Source organism: Girardinichthys multiradiatus, chromosome 7 (assembly GCF_021462225.1).
Source record: "Girardinichthys multiradiatus isolate DD_20200921_A chromosome 7, DD_fGirMul_XY1, whole genome shotgun sequence".
NCBI classification, from domain to species: Eukaryota; Metazoa; Chordata; class Actinopteri; order Cyprinodontiformes; family Goodeidae; genus Girardinichthys; species Girardinichthys multiradiatus.
This window is the reverse complement of record NC_061800.1, coordinates 21,187,472-21,199,731: the sequence shown is the minus strand read 5'-3', so window position 1 is coordinate 21,199,731 and position 12,260 is coordinate 21,187,472. Positions and strand designations below refer to the sequence as shown.

At 39.4% G+C, this 12,260-nt stretch overlaps 2 protein-coding genes across 2 annotated transcripts; one reads left to right on the top strand and one right to left on the bottom strand.

The window, feature by feature from the left end:
* Positions 1–5,579, top strand: LOC124871016 (rhodopsin kinase GRK1-like). Its single transcript, XM_047369935.1, has 7 exons — positions 1–883; positions 1,994–2,121; positions 2,789–2,946; positions 3,046–3,129; positions 3,567–3,691; positions 3,797–3,998; positions 4,590–5,579. Exons 1-7 carry the CDS (start codon positions 185–187, stop codon positions 4,877–4,879), a joined length of 1,686 nt encoding a protein of 561 aa, XP_047225891.1. The 5' UTR covers positions 1–184; the 3' UTR covers positions 4,880–5,579.
* Positions 5,488–9,685, bottom strand: mettl21cb (methyltransferase 21C, AARS1 lysine b). The gene is made up of 5 exons (XM_047369936.1): positions 9,367–9,685; positions 8,691–8,813; positions 8,368–8,531; positions 7,842–7,959; positions 5,488–6,263 (listed from the first exon to the last, which is right to left on the bottom strand). The coding sequence occupies exons 2-5, from the start codon at positions 8,806–8,808 to the stop codon at positions 5,866–5,868; spliced, it is 798 nt and encodes a 265-aa protein (XP_047225892.1). The 5' UTR covers positions 8,809–8,813; positions 9,367–9,685; the 3' UTR covers positions 5,488–5,865.
* Between the last annotated feature and the right edge of the window lie 2,575 nt (positions 9,686–12,260).

Genomic DNA, 12,260 nt, shown 5'->3' with positions numbered 1-12,260 from the left:
TCTTCTTGAGTTGCATTTTATCCCGCATGCTCCCTCTATCGCTCGTCTGTCTAATGTTTCCTCGCTCCTTTTTCCCTTTTCCATCCTCATTTCTGGAGAGTAGTTAGCAGCATTCTTCATCTGCCACTGTTCTCTCTTTGCAATGTCTTCCCTTTTCTTTGCCTAACACTCACCTGCTTTCAACATGGATATTGGAGGACTGACCACTGTGGTAGCAAATTCTGCATACATCAACGCACGTGGAAGCATCGATGGTTCCAACCCTGCAGCGGCCCGGGAAAAGAAGTACCACGCTCGTCTCAAGCTGCCCCACATCACCGTTTGTGAGGGCCTAAGGGACACCCTAGATTTGGCATTTGATTTGGTCTGTGTGGAGCAGCCGATCGGTAAGCGCCTCTTTAGGGAATTCCTGGAAGCTAATAAAGAGTATCATGGCGCTTGTCGTTTGTGGAGAGACATCGAGGAATATGACCTGGCAGAGGACTCGGAAAGGGGGAAGAAAGCTTCCAAGGTAGTCCAAAGGTACATGGACTCGTCTGCCAAACACTTCTGCCCATATCTGCCTGAGGACGTCATAGCCAAGGTCAAGGTAAACCTGGAGGCTGGTGGGGATGATTTGTTCTCTGCATCGCTGGCCAAAACGTTGGAATACCTGCGAGAGGCCCCTTACACTTTCTTTCTGGAGAGCATGTACCTGAAGAGGTTCCTGCAGTGGAAGTGGCTGGAGATGCAGCCCATGGATGTGGACTGGTTCCTGGACTTTCGTGTACTGGGGAAAGGTGGGTTTGGGGAGGTCTCGGCCTGCCAGATGAAAGCCACGGGGAAACTTTATGCATGTAAGAAACTCAACAAGAAGAGGCTGAAGAAAAGGAAAGGCTATGAGGTGAAAGCCCTACAAGCTTTGTATACGTCTGTTTGTATATGTCGGATTACATTGCCACTGCATTGAAAACACACAAATGTCATCAGAGACGTTTTGGAAAAAAGTACTATATACAATATCAACTTTGTTGATATTTATGTTAGTCTGCATAAACCAAGCTTCTGGCATCGGTAAAGAACTAGTTTTGTCTGACATTAAGAAAAGATATTGCGATATCAATGTTGAAAGTTGTGATAATGACACTGATTTTGATAGTCAAATTTTGCAAACTGCTCATTTTTATTTCCATCATCATATAGTCTGCACCTCTCACTGTGTGGTTGAAGAACCCCATCAGGTGTGGGCATAGAGGACAGTGAAAGTCCAGCCAATTCACAAAATATATTATTAGCAAGCATAGTTGGAATGCATCAGCCTACTAAAATATTGCATCCAAGAAGTCTCTAGTGACTGCGGTAGAGCACACACTGATTCTGTGATGACAACTGCAATTTGATATATTGTGCCGATTGTATAGTACAAGAGGTTCAGCAGATAAGCCATCATCAAACTTCTTTATTAAAATTAGATATGAAAAAGTGAGAACTGACTTAAATGTATTGCTCCAAACCAGCAGCCAGCAGTATTTCTGACAATTTCAATGCATAAAATGTTTTATTGCATGAATTTATCACAGGTTTCCTTACTTTTTAGACTTTTTAACCGATTAGAGGCCCCTTAGCTTTTTTTTTTTACACAGTGGTCTGAATAATAAAGTCATTTAGCTGCCTTTATGTATTAGTACAAGTGTTCTTTGCTGGCAAGTCTGCACTAGTTAATCATCTTTGTCCCTGCCTCTGTCTCGTTTGGCTTTAGCCTGCAGAATTAAACCCTGAGACAGGGACAGAGTGATTACTGGGGGCTTTACTGAAAAGCTCCTCTGAAGGGAACTCCTTGCACAGTTATATCTTGCCCTTGACTTGTCTAAGGTCATCTTGTAAAATCCACGTCCCACTTCCTCCTGAGAATGAAACGGACCCTTGCACTAATGCACAAGGGCCTCTCATAGCTTTTGTTTTGCAACGTCAATTAAAAAAAAAAAAATCCCCTCCCATGTTTTTTTCCCTGCAGGGGGCAATGGTGGAGAAGAGAATTCTGGAGAAGGTCCACAGTCGCTTTATTGTCTCATTGGCTTACGCCTTCCAGACAAAAGAGGAGCTTTGTCTGGTCATGACCATCATGAATGGAGGAGACCTCAAGTAAATTCACATTACAAACCATTTATCTCAGTTTTTATCATATTCATTTTGAACATAAGGATAACTGATGTGAGAGGGTTGGTTAGAAGTTTGTAAGCCGAGTCATCTGATGGAACATTTAGGGTTTGGAGTTTTTGGGGGCAATTTCCCCAAAGTCTCTCATTTATCTTTAGCTTTTGTGCATTAGATTATTTGTCAGATTTTGTACATTCGCTTGTTTAAAATATTCAAAACATTATGGCAAACATAACGTTGTCATTCAGATGAAGGATCTCAGCAACACTAATGCACAGCAGAATGACTGAAGTTCAGAATCAGTTCATGCAAATATATGACCGCAGAGGAATCCTTTATGAAGACAAAACAAGCAATCCATTTTAAGGGAAAGCGTAATCTTTTGGGGGTTCTTCTGAACCTCTGACCTCTTACCGTCATTAAAAGTTGAAAAGAAGTTCAAATTCAGCTTTTGCAGAAAATAAAACTTTCTGGATGGTTTTAAGTTTAAAGTGTAGATACTTGTTGAAAACTGACTTAAACACATTAAAACGCATGAAAAAATAAGGAGAATTATTATATCCATGTTTCTCATATACACACAATGCTGCAAAAGTTTAGCAACATTCTTTACATATGAAGAGTCGAACTCTGTGTTGTTTTCTCGGTTCAGGTACCACGTCTACCTGGTGGACGAGAACAACCCCGGATTCGACGAGCCCAGAGCCTGCTTCTACATCGCTCAGATCATCCAGGGTCTGGAGCACCTTCACCAAAAAAGAATAATCTACCGTGATCTCAAACCAGAAAATGTGCTGCTTGATAATGATGGTAAATACTTTGAGTGAAACCTGAATGCCAGAGTAAAAATGTTTTAGTTTTCTTTGATATTTTATTTAATTTGATCAATGATCTGATTCGTTTATGCAGGTAATGTTCGTATATCTGACTTGGGTCTTGCCGTAGAGCTAAAAGAAGGCAAAACAATGACTAAAGGCTATGCTGGAACACCAGGTAGGTTTTATTTTGCCTTAAAAAAATCAGTAAAGCTTTATTGGATGCTCCTAGGCTTGGTTGGGGAATGGGTGGGGTTCTTATCCTCTCCCTTTGCAACCACCTTCAGTTTTTTTCATGTATTTTTCCCAAATGGCTTCTGTCCCCCCAGCTTTTATTCTTTTTCTTTATAGTCTTTATAACTACCGTGGCCTGTCCTCCCTGCTGTCTCATCCAGATGCAACAAACATGCCTTTAAGTGAACAAAATTAAGTATGCAGCTGGGAATTATCCCTTATTTCTCCTGTCACATATCAAATCTGTCCTAACATGGTAGGGCAGCCATGCCCACCATTCTGTTTGCCTGAGCTGTCAGAACAGGACACACACACACAAAATCTCCAAATAAAATTTTAATTTTAAAAGATTTATTTAGCATATTTTTCTTCCACTTGCAGGTTACATGGCCCCAGAGATGCTGAAAGGAGACAAATATGACTCCTCGGTCGACTACTTCACCCTGGGTGTGACTCTGTATGAGTTCATTGCAGCTAAGAATCCGTTCAGAAATCGCGGAGAAAAGGTTTTTTTTTTTAGGGGGGATCTGCAGCTGTTGATTCATGCAGAAATGGTGGAGTTTAGACGATGAATGATTTGATGAGAGGTTGTTTGCTGTCTTTCTGCTCAGGTCGAACGAGAAGAGATGAAGGAGCGCATGCTAAACCTCCTGGTGACCTATCCAGATAATTTCAGTGAACAGGCAAAGTCACTGTGTGACGGGCTGCTGGCCAAAGAGGTTGATAAGAGGATGGGGTTCAAGAACGGATGCTGTGATGAAATCAGAGCACACCCCTTTTTCAAGGATATTAACTGGAGGAAACTCAATGCAGGTGCAGAGCTTTAAATTGTTTCATGATTTGACATAACAAGGAACACACATTTCATTGTGTTTTTTAGAGGACTCTCTGTCGTAGGCTGACATGTCATTATAAGGTGGAAATAATTTTTTTTTAATGTATTCATCCCCTTATACTTTAAAATCCCTAATAGAACACTATGCATCCAACTGCCTTCAGGAGTCAATAATTAGAAAAAAGAGCCCTCACACCATCCCCACCATAAAGCATGGTGGTGGCAGTATCATGCTGTAGCGATACTTTTTTCAGTAGGGACAGGGAAGGTGGTTGATACGGAGACACCCGAAAAACTTAGAGGCAGCCAGCTACGATGGAGGTTCACCCTCAAGCACAACAAAGGCCCAAACACAAATGCATGCTACACTTTTCAGACATTTTTTTGTAAAACACAATTATGCACTGCTTTGAGTTGATCTACCACATAAAATTCATCTACGTTTGTAGCTTAAATGAGACAAATATTAAGTGGTTAAAGGGATGGTAATACTTTTTCAACTTTATTATTCAATGTCTCTGTAAGTACTGGTAAAGCTTTAATACATCTCTCATTTCTTAAATCTCCAGGTATTGTTGCACCTCCTTTCATCCCTGACCCAAAGGTAGTCTATGCCAAGGATTTGGATGACGTCGGTGCTTTCTCCTCGGTCAGGGGGGTTGCTTTAGAGGATCCCGATAAGACATTTTTTGACGAGTTTGCTACAGGCAACATCTCGATCCCCTGGCAAGAGGAAATGATTGATATGGGCATTTACGGAGAGCTGAACCTCTGGGGGCCTGAAGGGAGCATTCCAAATGATCTCCGCAGGGAGTCCATCCTAGAGCAGCCAAAATCCTCAACCTGCTGCATATCGTAAAGTATTTGGAACACACTGAAAATAAATGAACCAGACAGTTTTTAGACTTGTATTTCTTTAGAAGATGCCTCATTAAAAACCCCCAGGAAAGACAATTGTGTCTTCTGAGCTTTCTGACTACAAATGGAAAACAATCTGGTCTGTTTTTCCCTTCCGGAAATGTGAAGGACAGAATAAAGGTGACGCTTGGATTTGGAGAGGACTTAATTTAGTTAAAAACAAGTAATTCCAAACAATATAACTTCATTTTATGTGTTCATGTGCTGAATTAATGCAACGCTGTTACATCTAACGTACTTTAAAAATCCAATTAATGGAAAGAGTTTTAGTGATTCTGTCAGTAACGTTCTGAACATTTCAAATGTTTATTTGTCCCCACTGCATCTCTGCTGCTATAGAGTGTATGCCCTTTATATGAAAGTTTTTTTTTTCCTTTGAGTGATAAAAAACTGGTTTTACTGTATGCTACAATGCCCAAAAGCTCAAACTTTCAAGTTTGTTTTTAAATATTTCTTAAACTTTTATTTATTGATCAACTATTGTCACTTATAATGAATAACTGTGAATGAAGCACTTTGTTGGGTCAGTAAATAACCATGACAGACTAATTAACAGCAAAGTTATTTATTTCTAAAACATCATGTTGTTCAGAAGTAGGAAATGTCTAAAAGATTCAAATAAAATAGCTTATTCATATGAACAACCGCGTCAGGAACTTTGCTTTTACGTTATAATGTTGATAACCCAGTCAAGAAATGTCATGTAAGCACATATCAAAACTGGAATGGTACTTGTCTCCCCTTTTACAAGTTTATAGTGATTTCATGTAATTCGGTTAGATTTTATGTGATATAACTGGCAAATACAAACAAAATGGTAATGAAACAATCCAAACTTTTCCCTGTATTGATTTAAATCATTAAGAAAAGAAAAAACAGAATTTAAATTTAGGAGTTTTGTATTTCCAAATCTTAGATCTCATTTGTTCACTCCTTTGCTGTGGCCTTGTATATCCACACATTCTCCTTTGGTACCTTGGTAAGCAGTGTTGTGTTAAAACTGCTCTTAAAGCACTCTGTGAACCTCAGGTCCGACTGGAATCGAATTTTGTTCGCCCAAAGCAGGGTTGTCCCGCTGCCTGGTCTGCAGAAGTGAAGCATAGTACTCATTAGTTCCTCAAGGAAGTCGTGGTGATACACCACATCAGCTGCAAGGACATAATCGTAGTGGTAGGATGGGAAGGGGAAGTCTTGTTCGAGGCCTTGACCCCAGGAGAGGGCTGCCACCTGAGGGATGTAGCGGGAATGGCCCTTGGTATTCCGCCGAAGGTTGAAGGACAGATTAGACAATATGTCAGGTAGATCAGTAGCCGTCACCCAAGCACCTGTTCAAGACATAAGGCAGTTTTTTTGGGTGGTATCTGAAATGGCAAAAATATATCAGTTTTCCAACAGCCAATAAAAACAACAGAAATCAAACAATATTTATTACAGTTCATCCGTCTGTCCCAGAATGGAAATGTACTGGTCCTTCTCAAAATATTAGCATATTGTGATAAAGTTCATTATTTTCCATAATGTCATGATGAAAATGTAACATTCATATATTTTAGATTCATTGCACAATAACTGAAATATTTCAGGTCTTTTATTGTCTTAATACGGATGATTTTGGCATACAGCTCATGAAAACCCAAAATTCCTATCTCACAAAATTAGCATATTTCATCCGACCAATAAAAGAAAAGTGTTTTTAATACAAAAAACGTCAACCTTCAAATAATCATGTACAGTTATGCACTCAATACTTGGTCGGGAATCCTTTGGCAGAAATGACTGCTTCAATGCGGCGTGGCATGGAGGCAATCAGCCTGTGGCACTGCTGAGGTCTTATGGAGGCCCAGGATGCTTCGATAGCGGCCTTTAGCTCATCCAGAGTGTTGGGTCTTGAGTCTCTCAACGTTCTCTTCACAATATCCCACAGATTCTCTATGGGGTTCAGGTCAGGAGAGTTGGCAGGCCAATTGAGCACAGTGATACCATGGTCAGTAAACCATTTACCAGTGGTTTTGGCACTGTGAGCAGGTGCCAGGTCGTGCTGAAAAATGAAATCTTCATCCCCATAAAGCTTTTCAGCAGATGGAAGCATGAAGTGCTCCAAAATCTCCTGATAGCTAGCTGCATTGACCCTGCCCTTGATAAAACACAGTGGACCAACACCAGCAGCTGACACGGCACCCTAGACCATCACTGACTGTGGGTACTTGATACTGGACTTCTGGCATTTTGGCATTTCCTTCTCCCCAGTCTTCCTCCAGACTCTGGCACCTTGATTTCTGAATGACATGCAGAATTTGCTTTCATCCGTTTTCTGCCACACTTTTTCCTTTCCACAGACTTCCCACTGAGGTGCCTTGATACAGCACTCTGGGAACAGCCTATTCGTTCAGAAATTTCTTTCTGTGTCTTACCCTCTTGCTTGAGGGTGTCAATAGTGGCCTTCTGGACAGCAGTCAGGTCGGCAGTCTTACCCATGATTGGGGTTTTGAGTGATGAACCAGGCTGGGAGTTTTAAAGGCCTCAGGAATCTTTTGCAGGTGTTTAGAGTTAACTCGTTGATTCAGATGATTAGGTTCATAGCTCGTTTAGAGACCCTTTTAATGATATGCTAATTTTGTGAGATAGGAATTTTGGGTTTTAATGAGCTGTATGCCAAAATCATCCATATTAAGACAATAAAACACCTGAAATATTTCAGTTAGTGTGCAATGAATCTAAAATATATGAATGTTAAATTTTCATCATGACATTATGGAAAATAATGAACTTTATCACAATATGCTAATTTTTTGAGAAGGACCTGTATTAGCTTTGATGATACTAATCTAATTTTTCAAGCACTTAAATATGCAGTAATAGCATTTTAATTTAATACATTTCAAACCCTGCAAACACATACTTACCTAACAAACTTGCCACTATGGAGAGTAAGCCAGTTCCAGCTCCAAGCTCTAGCACTGCTTTGTCCATCAGATTCATTTGGTGCTGGTTGTTCTCTAAGAACTGACTCAGAGCTATCGCCTATAAAGAAACACTTTTCTTATTGTCATTTTTACATGATCCTGCAGTGGCAGCTTTGGATATGGACCACATGGGCAGTTGCCCAAAGCGGCATTAGAAAGGAGAGGGTGCAATTAAAAAAACAAGATGAAAAATGTAAATTATCTATCAGGTGCATGTTGAACAAGTTTTCCATTTTTGTCATACATGTGCAGTCAATGGAGGGTTGCTGTCCCCTTGCTGATGAGTATAAGGTAACAATTTTGCATGCTTTGTGCAGGTCTGCACTGCATCTTAGAATTTAGATGATTCCCCGCATTTTGCTTAGTTAGGGTGATGGCAGAAGGCATGCCTTGCTCAGGACAACATTCAAGCAAGAACCACTACTATTGTCCAGTGAATTCGCATTATGGTGATGGAAAGACTTACCCCCGGCCAAATCAGAGCTCCATATGAGTCTATAGACTCCCGGATGTTGATTTCGTGACCAACAAAATAAAACGACTCCTTTCCCAGGGCATAGTAAACACTCGGCTCCCAGACATTCCTTCTGTCCAGACCTTCTCTCGTCATCATTTCTTGGTCCGTTGTAGCTTTATCACAAGAAGTAAGATACATTTATACACTAGCACTGATCAGATTGACATTTTTTATAAGTAGTAAATGTACAAAAATAAAGATATCTGTTTTTTCAATTGCTAACATAGGCTTAAATACAGAAGATTTTATTTGCTGAGTGAATTATGATTTACCCTGATCAGTAGCTTCTTCCTTGCTCTGGAGTTTCTCATCATGATTCATTTCATCTTTCCCTCTGGTTTCTGAATGCTTTGGTAGGAAAGGTTGGCTGGCTGATGACAATCTTTCCATGATGTCTGAATAGTTTTGATAGATGGAAATGTCACAGAGTAATAAACATCTTCCTATACATGCTGAAAAATCATCTTCACATTATGAGAACAAGAAACAAAAAAAGTGCAAATAGTAGATAATCAGACATCCTTCTAAACCCTCTGTTTTCTTGGTTACCTAGTTTACAGGTTAATGGCCGCTTTGTTTTTAAGTATAGTAAATTTAAATGCAATTCCAATTAAAATTTGTATTAATATCTAGAGCTATGTAGATTAGCAGCAGTAACTGGATTTTTCTATAGCAATTTATGGGTTCCCCACTGAGTTGTCTAAACTGGATATTTTTTCCCTTCTGTGTAGTAGGTAAAATATGCCCACCGTACTTATTTCCCTATTTTTTGAGGTGGCCACCAGTGCAAATGCAGAGGTTTGGAAATTGACAGAAACTACACTCAGATGCTGAGTACAAATACAACGATGTGTATTTGTACTGCACTTTCCAGTGTGAAACATATTTGTTCTTCAGCAATCTTAATCATTAATTAAAATTTACAATATCAGAAAATGTGAGACATACCTGCAGGAAGCTGTATCCTTCTTTTTCTAATTTCTTTTTTATGTCCTGGAGTGGGCACCTTCGTAGGCTGTGTTCATGTCTTTATAGAGACAGCATCATCCATCATCATTGACCCGCCTCTGGGAGAAGCAGGGGTCTATGTCAGTCAGAGTGCAGAGACAGAAACCCCTTTAAACACTTTATCAGCAACTTGTGCTGTATGATGCTATATCCTCTGCTATGCCATACATGTGCAGTAGGATTAAGCACTTATTATGCAACGATTAAAACTTTCTCTCACCCAGCCCCACCTTTCATCCTTCTTCTTACGTCTACTGTTGTTTATATCTCTTTGCAATAGTCCCGACCCGCCCTCGTGATCGACTTAACACAATGTGGGTTATTGCACCTTTAAATTTAATAATGTCCGTTACGCAACAGGGGATAATTTTTATTATTCCCCCCCCCCCCCCCCCTTTCACAGCAAACCTGGACATGACAAAGACCACTAGATCAACAATACTGTTACTCGGGGCTGACATTATAAAAACTTTATATGGGTCTTTATTAAAAAAACAGTATAATGTAAACAGTTTAATTTAATAAATGTTTATTTAATTTTAATTTCTTTTACCCAAAAATGCATAGATAGATGCTTTGTCATTTCCAGATACTACCAAATACTTCCAGATACTACTCCAATTCCAGTGAAGTTGGGATGTTGTTTAAAATTTAAACCAAAACAGAATACAGTGATTTGCAAATCCTGAGCTTTTATGGAACGTGTTGCAAAAGCATCCAATTTAAAATGAGTAAATATTTGCAAAAACAAAGTTTGAAGAGGATTGAAGAGGTTGAAGAGGATTTGCAAATCATTGTGTTCTGTTTTTATTTATGTTTTACACAACGTCCCAACTTTATTGGAATTGGGCCAAGACTGAGGACAACTGGTCTAGGACATTTCGCCTGGTGTATAAATATGACATGACAGTGAGATAAATTTCCCTTAACCGCTCTTCAAAATGGGAAAGAAAGTAGAACATGCCATTACACTAAAATATATGTGTGTTGAAATCTATTTGTCAGGATATGGCTACAAGAAAATAGCAACACGCCTAGTGACTTACAGAGAAATAATTAACACATCTGGAACAACTGGAAATTTGTCTCTATGTAAAATTCATCAGATGGGTTTGACTGTATTGCAGTTTAACTGTATTTAATAAGACTTTGTGTGATTGGATCTAAATCAGAATCTGGTTTTACTGTACTGTATTAACCATTTTGTGATATTCACATATCAAATGGAGGCCATTCCTACCATCACAAAATGGTAGGAAACCTGTGGAGTTTCCCAAAAGCTACTTGGACTTTAACGGGAAGAGTGTACAATGGGCAGATTAGACTAAGAGGGAGCTGTCTAAATAAAATGGCTTTCATTTGGATCATTTCATCAAAAATGTATAAATATTTCACATGACTATCGCAGGCTGATGTGTTTAGCATAGAGATACGCATTGATGCATAAAAACAAACTAATAGACTATTCCCCAAATGTTGTTTTGGATGTGATGTTGCTAGCAGCAGGGTCTGGGACCTTTATGACCACACCTCTGACAGAATGGACTCAGTGGCGGGTTTGTAAGCCAGGCTGTTCAGGTTTAGGTAGGAGGATTCACAGCTTTAATGCCTGAGCACACAGACACACATAGCGGAGCCGGCAAACAGGTGGCGGTGCTGTATGAAGCTGGAAAATGGCTTGAACTGACATATGGTGAGCACAAACAGTGAGTCACTTTCATCTAAACAGCAACACTAATAATCACTGAAGGTATTAGGGGGGGTTTCCATCACTGCAGAGCTGCATGATCCCAACAGGAGGAATCTATGGTTCTCTTTTCTACACATTAATCTCTGCTCTCAAATTCAACATATTTATCTTTCTCATGATGATGACAGATCCTATCTGATGATATATAGAGTCTACAAATTGATCTTGGCTTTTTAAATACTTAATGTTTACTGAATCTATGGGAGCTATTCCTATGAGTAACAGAGCACAGATGCCCATCAGTCAATGATCTCTTAATTCCAGCAGCAGTCATTTTTCCTGGTAAGAGCACAGCGGAAAGACTGAGAGAGCCCATGTGGCATTTTGAACAATAGTTGACAAAATTCACTGTCATCTGAATACTGGGAATGGTGGATGAGTGTCTGTGTGTGTGTGTGTGGTTGTTGTAATTCATGTATCCATAGGTGGAGCAGTCAGCAAATATAACAGCAGTATAAATACCTTAGAGTTTGTAATCCTCATCTCTGTGTACAAAGGTCAGGAAAAGATTGTGTATGGGTCAGTGGAAAATGAGTCACACAGCAGCATGTAAGTCGCAGCAGGCTTATAGTAGCTCTATTTGCAGCAGGAGAGTGTAAATATAACAGTAAATGGCTGTTAATCCCCAGTCATTTTAAAAGGTGGGTGAGGACTTGTGTTGAATGGACAAAGATGCCTAATTCACAGTAGAGTGTAATACGTTGTCACAAGTGTTGCAAAGAGACTGTTCATAGCTACACAATAACACAGATATAACACTGCCAGCTTCTTTGAATCTGCTAAATGATCTACAGCGGGGGTGTCCAAACTTTTTGTTATGTGGGCCAAAATTGTTAAGTCAAAAGTACTCACGGGCCAAAAAAACCACAAGATTTAAAAAATAAAATCATAAAAAAAAGATTGCGGATTATTTACCATCTTAACAATATGTTAAGTATGCAATATTTTAATTAAACAAATAAAGTAGTCAGAGTTTTTTCAGGAATTGTATAGTATATGTAAATAATTGTAGAACAAAACCAAAAAACTTTCCTTATTAAAAGAAAGGCATCTAGTTTGCAACTTGTTTGGACTTGTTTGCACA